The 8,718-nt window shown below is 33.9% G+C and overlaps 1 protein-coding gene across 1 annotated transcript; it reads left to right on the forward strand.

Moving 5' to 3' along the window:
* Positions 1 to 4,145: 4,145 nt before the first annotated feature.
* On the forward strand, positions 4,146 to 5,742 carry LOC106710127. The gene is made up of 3 exons (XM_014502113.2): positions 4,146 to 4,435; positions 4,808 to 5,122; positions 5,198 to 5,742. The coding sequence occupies exons 1-3, from the start codon at positions 4,146 to 4,148 to the stop codon at positions 5,730 to 5,732; spliced, it is 1,140 nt and encodes a 379-aa protein (XP_014357599.2). The 3' UTR covers positions 5,733 to 5,742.
* The last annotated feature ends 2,976 nt before the right edge of the window (positions 5,743 to 8,718 follow it).

An 8,718-nucleotide genomic window follows, 5' to 3' on the forward strand; every position in this document is an offset into this window, starting at 1 on the left:
CACTATAAATTGTCAAATTTTTATTAATAACAACTATAATCGTTTTTTCTTATCTAAATTATCCTATTTTTTAAAATGGTATTTATATAAAATCCGCTTTGAAAGGATTGGATTTCGGGGTTGTCAAAAATATTAAAGATATTTACTATTATTACGTTCTCTGCTTGACGTCTGTTATAAGTTAGACAATAGTTGAAATGGATTCGTGGTTAGCAAAATAAAACACATCTTTTACTTTTAGTAAGGTTTTTTTTTATCCCAGAAGTTGTTTAAGAGATCTAGATAGAGTCTTGACAATTATTCATTAGATGTTGATGATTGACCGTAATTTCTTTTTTAAAACTAAGCAACATATTTTTAGAAAGGTAGAGTTAGTAGAACGTTGGAAGTAAGTAGAATAAATAAACGGTCTACATAAAATTAGATTAAGAGCTTGCAAGTTAATTTTGCGTCGCAAAATTACCGGAATAGATTCATTTATCTTTTATCACCTTCACTTAGCGAGCGGTAACTTTTTTATTTGTTAAACCACAGCACAGAAAATGTGCGGCCATTGGCATAAAATGCTTAGTAACTTTATAAAATAAATTAATAAAATACCTATTATTTTTTCAATTCTGTTCATATTTTTAAAAGTAAAAAACAAAAACATGTTTTTTTCCTCGATGTTTATTCAGGTTTTCTTATGTACGGTACTACTTGGGAAACATTTTGTGGATTTGCATTGCCGCGTTTTATCGAAATACCTCGAGCGAGACCTCAAAGGCTTTCTGAATATTCATCCGGCATGGACCGAGCTGCATCAACTTGACGCCGCCGTCCGCGCCGCATGCTCACCGACACAGAAATGAATTAATTATTATCTGTCTCGTTACTTTATGTATTACGAACACGAGTAATTGTTTTTTTGTTGAATCAAAAATTCTATTCCAAAACTAAAATAATGAGCCTACTTCGTAAGTTTCTTTCATTCGATTTTTTTGTACTGAAGTATATTTCAAGAAGACTCGGCAAAACTAATAAGGTAAGCAGTAAGAAGAAAACCAACTAAACGTGTACTTAGTCGATGTTATTTTTAATTTATAATCTAATAGAAATGTAAGAAAATCGTAAGACAAGCGATTACTCTCAGATAAGATTCAGTTATACAATAGTTACGTTATATGTTACATTATAAAATGAATGAATTGTTAATTTTAAATTCTGTAGTAACGTTATTTAAGATTAAGTTAAGTCGGCACTAGACATCTCTATTAAGTAAGTTCGGTGGGCCTTTCGGCGCGACCGCACCAAAATTCCTTAATGGGTTGCGGCGAGGTTCGGAGCACGCCTCGCCGCGCTATCTCACTTATTTCGGACCTCTATCTACCTTCTATTTAAGATAACAAGTAATTAAATTTATCATAGTACAGTCTCAGCGGTTAAGTAATCGCACATAAGTACTATTTTGTTTTAAAAGGACTTCTGTCAGCGAGTAATGGAGGTGGGCTTGCTAAGTTAGTTATATTAAATTTAAACTGAATTTATTTTTGTGGACGTTTATTTAATGGGAGTTTCGAATGACGAAACATTCATACTATGGTATTATAATTTTCGACCCTCTCATTGTTTTGGAAAAAGACAGAGATATCAAATATGGGTTTATTATACGGATGTCTCCACACTATTTAACTGAATTGCTTTTCTATTTGATTCCGGTCGGAGTTAAATTACTAATTACGTTTTCTCTATTTAATCAAATTACATTATTATTAGCAAGATTGTTTCTCTCTTAAATATTCGAAATTGTGTTGATAAAGTTTATTCTATTAATTTGATAACAGTATATTTTAGGATTTTCAGGAACGCGGCTTCAATGTCGTTCGCCGCTTAAAGGAAGGCTCTACGTCGGCATCCAACTAGCCTCAGCCCTTCGACGTGCCTAACGAATTCCATAACTGATCTTTTCCTAAGGTATTCGAAGTAGATGACAGAACATTTTAGTAAAACATATTATTATTGTTTAACCTTAAATATAAATTTCTTAACCAAATTCCTTTGTGTTTACACATAACATTTCCTCTTCAATGTTGTTAAATGTTTTCTTATGTAAAAGTGACAGAAGCATATAACAGATTTTCCTAACAAAAGGCAGGTTTACCTCAGCTATTTTCACGTAACATATATAAATAATTCAGTAGGTGTTTTCACTTTAGACGGCCTTGTATTTTCACAATATTTTCGGGGATAATGTCCTAACTCAACAGGTAACATGTTTGATCCGATAAGCTTAAAGGATTTAGTCGACATACGGATATGTGGGATTTATATGGCTCCGATGCGATACAGCAATTTGCACAAGGAAAAAACAAATTTTGAGAAATATTTCTTTCGATTATCTTGATTTATTACTGGTAGAGATAGACCACATTTATGGTTTATTGCCCTTATCGAGTGTCATTTACGAGAGGGTATTATATTCTATTATATTCTACATAACAGGTACTTGGTTTCGACAGTGTCACTTATAAAATTATATCGACGTTGAAGTAGTTTTTTATAAAATTTGTACAATAATAATTATAAATATCCCGTTTTTTTTATAACATTTCAATAAGGTAACGTTAGGCATGATCCTTCCCAAACTACGAGCTTGTCGATCCCCTCTTGCATAACTTAGCGTTTACATAGAGCAGGCGGAGCGCTACAACGACAACAACTTGAATACATTCCTGGACACTGGCAGCTCTTGTAAGACGAATGATCAAATTATAAATTAAAGATTATGTTTGGAACGAGATTCTCTAACATATTATGCGAAAGTCCAAAGTTTATTATGATCATTAGATACTTTCCTTCTTTTTTGAAATCATAACAGTTCATTAATTTCCGCTATAGCTCTGATTTCAGTGGGATTATATTATTTCATTAGTTTGAATCATCGTTCCTTGTGCGTACTGCTAAGGATTGGAATAAGTTGCCGGCGTCAGTTTTTCCGTCCAAGTACGATGTGGGGGCCTTCAAGAGTAGAGTGAATAGGCATATACAAAGCTAGCGCGTACCATCTTTAGACCACATCTTCACCTCATCGGTTGAGATCGTGGTCAAGCTCTAACTTTTTCAATATAAAAAAATAAAAAAAATATGGTATTTCTTTTTTGTATCACAGTGTAAATTACTAAGCGTTTTTTTAAATTAATTATTACGGTTCAAGTTTGACTTTAACGGAGTTCTTATCGATTGCTCAACAACATCTATAGCATCAAAGACCTGGGAAATATGAACAGCTAAATTATATTCAAAAAATATTTGTGTATTAAAACGCAAAGTTTTCAGCGAGTTACTAATATTAAAAATGCGAAAGTTTAGATGGATGGATATTTGGTTGAAACAATCTGAGTAAACTGAGTAAGACAATCTCGTAACATGATATATTATGGCCAACTTAACAAGTGTCGACAAATGGTTACCATAAATTAAGGAGATTTACGGTGACCACGCCGTTAGGCAGATCTGATCTGCTACGCAGCGTCACGTAAGGGTCGGCTCCGGTGAAGTGTACCTTGCGGTCATGAGAAATATCCCTTCAACATTATAACGTATATATTCGTAGTATATCATAGTATCCGGACATTCGGTATCCGGTCCAAAAGTAGGGTTATTCCATTACATTGTGGCACCCTGTACCCTAAACCAATTTTGACGAATGAGGTGTTATTCGACTCGGAGTGTTATAGAGGTTAAGTCAGTCGAGCTTATTCATCTTTCTATTAACCACTTCCAATCGTTAGGATTTAGACAGTGATCTCCACAAATGGAAACCACATTGCTTGAAAATGCCAGCTTATGCTTCTTTTAGACTTTAAACGCGCCAGTTCAAAATCTTGACAGTTAATTCTATTTGTAATATTAGTTAGAATCCTCACCTGCGCTACCAACCGCAGTCGTCCGCGCCAAAATGGCGCAAATCAAATAGGCACAAAATACCACGGTTTATAGCCTGTCCATTTATAGAGATCAGTGGGTTTAGATATGAAGAGAACTAAAGAGGTTTCAGCAAGGAAATTGTGTCTATTACTATCTATTACGAACTCATTTGTATGGTGATAATTTAACGTTTTAAAAGAACATTTCATTACGATTTGACAGATCATGTCACGCTAAAGATGTTACGATATTTTTTACTAAGTTACTTATTTTTTGTTCACTTATCGTTTTGTTATGATTATATAAATAATGAATCAAGGAATTTTAGACTGAAGGGTAATCATAGACACGACATCGTGAGCCATTATAAAAAGTTTAAAACGCAAAAGAGAAACTTGTACAAGAAACGCTACGAGGTGCCTTTGGACAACAACGAGCCGGTGGCGCAGTTCGACGTGGCCAGCTTCATACAGAACTCAGGCAACAAGAAACAGCACAAGCTGCAGTACGGCGACGGAAAGCGGAAAGAGTATGTAAAAATAACCTTTAAGCTAATGACCTTAGACCACATGCATAGGAGTGAGGATTGATTGTGCTAAATATTCTGAAGTAGGATCAGGATCCTGTTTACCTAAATACTTTGCAAAATTGTAGTCAATAATTATCATGAAATAATAACTGTAACCTCATTAAACTATGAAATTATTATAAAAATAATATTTTTTATTCGTATACAGTCTGTGTTATTATATTTCTGTACGTAATGGAAATTCGAAGTACGACTATCTGGTTGTTGACTATCTTGGACGATCTTCTAAAATTGAGATTCCAAGTTGGTCTAGAAATTTGATTTGAGAAGCAAACATGTCATATCTTGTTGTAATTGGGTATTACATTTCAGCTACAGAAAATTTAGTTCAAATGATTATATGGATTATGAAAATCTTAAAAACCTTATGGATCAAAACTCAGGTGACGACAGACGTGATAGTTGGACGGACTATCTTAACATAGAAGACACCGACGTGGCCAAAGTCACGGAGGCTGTCAAGGCGTCAGACGAGCTGCCAAATCAAAAGGAATTCGATTACGACTTTGCATCTTTGGCCGAATCGAAGAAAGATAACTCGGCGAGTAATCAACACTATCAACCGAAAATTAATTATCACAATAACCTCGTAGATTACACCGCGATCCATCATCCAGAAAAGAAAGGGTAACTTTTTAAATGTTTTTATATATAAATATGTATTAAAAATATTTTATTATCCAAAGTGTTTTTTCATTGCAGGGTGTTGAAAAATTTCAAGTTCCCATTTTTTTTCCGTAATAAGACCACCACCTCGATGACGCCGAAAAAAGATGCCAAGAAAAAAACTATAAAGCGATCAAAAGTTAGTAATTTTAGAGAATCGGTGACGGTGGATGGGCAGAACCTAGGTCTTGAAAGTTTATACGGAATAGAGCTGAAAAATATGTTCAACAAAAATAAGCGGTCGTACAACGCCCTTGTCATGTGCCCTACGTGTAGGAAAAAGTATGAAGATAAGACCTTCCCCAAAACGAGAAAACTTTTAGAACCGATAGTTCACAATTGTAGACAATATTTTCAAAATGCCGCTGCCGAGGGAAAGAAAAAAGTGCCAAAAATTGTGTACCCGCAGCCCGAAAATAGATTCAGAAGACAACAACCCGAAGATAAAGAAAGACAAATGAAGGAAATTGAAGAAGTTGCGAGAAAGATACAGAGTGTTACAGTTGATTATCCTATGAAAAAGAAAGTGACCATTGGTAAATCCTATGTTTATGAAATAAACAAAATATAATTTTGCTACCGCGGCAAGATTGTTATTAAAAGTATTAAACTAAGCAATACACGTTTTACATTCGTCTACTGATTTTTTATTATTATTTGTGACAATTTCATTTTAACATTTATTCATTGATTGTTTCGCGGGGTCATTGCGACCTTAGTCTATATTTTTATGAACAGTTATTAGTGTAATTATAAAATCTTGATTGTAATATTTAGTGTATCGTACTCTAAGCGCATCGTACACACTATAAGACAAATCATCGAAACTTCATAGCGCCTACAACTTGCTTGACAGGACCACTTGCTGGAACCGAAATTTCTAACTGCCGTGCCATGAGAGAATTGTTTCACAAAACCGAATAAATGCAATTCATTATTTATAAAAGCATAAGAACTTTTTTAAATCTCAACGAATGTTTTGTAATTAAAATAGAAACTTCCCTGTATATATGTAATCCACTTGAATCTGTCGGTCAAATACATAACTGTCACGGTAATATGGTAGGAATGGTAGTTGTTCAATTATAGTTATCATGTTAAACAGTCTGACTGCAACACAAGTCTTGCCAATGGTGTATCACTTTCGAGCTATCCATTTTTATGAAAGTTGGCAAAATACACGCTTTACAAGTAAGTAGCAGGATACTTGCAGTGATCAGCTATACTAATAGATAATAGATATATCCTCTATCGAAACTCATACAAGAATATGCTTTAATACCCCTTTATTCTCTTAGAAAACAGCGCAGCTAATATTTCGGCTACAACAAAATTAAATGTTATATATAATTAACTTCCTTTCTTTCTTCATTACGAATATAACTTTAATTCATTTAAATGACAACACCCTTATTATAATTGAATCCATAAAAACATAAAAAAAATACAACAATAAAGAAAAGAGAAGCGACAGTATTAACGCTTAACAAAGTTTACATTTTCACAACATATTGTAATTTAATGTTACTAAGTTACTATAGGAAAAAACAACCTTTGCTGATTTTAACGCATAGTCGTAACAAAAGAATTAAAAACAAAGCTTCTTAATGTCTTCCTCTCAGCGTTGATCCGCCAAGCGTGGCGTCATGGTATAATTTGATACAAGGGGGCCACACTAAAACAGCGTTTCAACTAAGCGATTAGCCGTTACGCCAATGATGAAAATGGATATATGTAGTTTACACACACAGATACATAATATAATAAATAGGCGTGCGACTGAAACGTGGCTAGTAACGCTAGTGGAAACGTGGTCTTAACAACTCATGTTTACTGTAATGGCATTATATTATACAATAATGTGGAGGAAATGTGAGTTTATTACAAATTCGTATATCGCAATATAATAAGTCTTAATAATGTATATTCAAACTTGCGTTAACGAACAAGATAAGTATTATTTGATAACAAAATTGAATGTGTGTGAGTTGAGTGTTTCAAATGTATAAGTTAAATTATTTTATAAATTCTTATTTGTTATCTACAAATTTTTACATTTTAAAATATGCAATTGAACAAATTGTGCGTAAGTAGCGTTTATGTCTTCGCGAAACGTACCGCAGTGCGAGTTGGGACCTATCATCCCCTTTATCTGATATTAAAACCAGTTTTTTGGATGGGCAAATAAAATATAATTATAAATTTTTGTTTTGGACTAGTCATACCAACATTACAAATGCGAAAGTTTATATGGATGGATGGTTTGTTTGTTTGAAAGTATCTTCGGTACGGCTGAAGGGATCTTGGCACAAATGTAGAAGATAATCTGGAAGAACAGACTTCTAACAGCTACTACAGTGAAACTTGGTTAAGTGGGACCTGGATAAATGAGAAACCTCCATAACTGGAACTCATGCTGAGGTCCCAACACTTTGGCACTGAATTACCTCTGTTAGTGGGACGAGGTAAACCTCTATATCTGGGATTTGTTCTTTCGATTTATCATCGTAGTTACCTCTATAACTGAGACAGCGAGTAAATTTTATATGCATAAACCTCTGTAACTGAGATAACATTGTTTGTTTACTCATTCTTATTCTACCCACAAATTCCACACGTAATTCCAAGTACGTAAGTACAAATTTTGAACGTTATTTTATTTAATGATCGCAACTGTATAACTGAAATAACCTGTATTCTCACCTCTATTAATGGAACCCTCTGTAAATGAGACAGATATTTATTTATACCTGTATATCTGAGACACTGGGTAAATGGAATACCTCTATAAGTGAAACGACATTGCAGGTCCCATGATGTCTCACTTAACCAGGTTTCACTGTAATTGAGTTTTTTTAACTCCATGCGGACGGAATCGCGGGCGTCAGCTAGTGAGTTATAAGTCTGAAGACCCACAAACAAACAAATAAAACTAAAACCTGCTGCAACAAGACGTAAAATCTGACAAATTAAAACCTGTTTTAAATGTTTATACGCTCATTATTCTCAGCGTTAGTTCACTGATTTATGTTTACTTATTTTGTTATTAGAGCAAATGACATTACTTAAACCCTTACGCTTTCTCTTAACAAGTTTTTCGTAAGTGATCTCAACATTTATTTTTTATAAGAGAAAGGATCAAACTATCAGCGCTAACACCGAGGTCATCAACGACACCCATAGACATCTGCAAAACCAGAGGAACTGCTGATGCAGCGTTCCCTGATATTATAAAGGTCTGAGATACACCTATTAATAACATCGAAAGTACTCGTTACATGACTTAATTAAGCTTTAAGTATTATATGAAAGACTTGCAATCGGCATATTAGGAGACAACAGAGGCTCTGTACTGAACATAGAAATCTTCTTGAATCCACCTAAATATTTCCTTCACTTCCATCTAAATATTGCAGCTGTGACCTTTAATTGAAGTCACATTTTGTAAGAAGCACAACAAAGCCTATAAAAATTGACAAGGACTGTATTCTTGTATAAATGTATTTTTTATTGTTTCAAAAAAAATTGAGTACCTTTTCTATAACCCCACTTTTACA

The sequence above is a fragment of the Papilio machaon genome, chromosome 14 (assembly GCF_912999745.1).
Source record: "Papilio machaon chromosome 14, ilPapMach1.1, whole genome shotgun sequence".
NCBI lineage: Eukaryota > Metazoa > Arthropoda > Insecta > Lepidoptera > Papilionidae > Papilio > Papilio machaon.

Excerpts from the sequence above, each read along its gene's own strand:
- LOC106710127 (XM_014502113.2), top strand. The coding sequence starts at position 4,146 with ATGTTACGATATTTTTTACTAAGTTACTTATTTTTTGTTCACTTATCG. Across the intron at positions 4,436-4,807 it reads GGCGACGGAAAGCGGAAAGA|CTACAGAAAATTTAGTTCAA; the intron begins GTATGTAAAAAT and ends ATTACATTTCAG. Across the intron at positions 5,123-5,197 it reads CATCATCCAGAAAAGAAAGG|GGTGTTGAAAAATTTCAAGT; the intron begins GTAACTTTTTAA and ends TTTTCATTGCAG.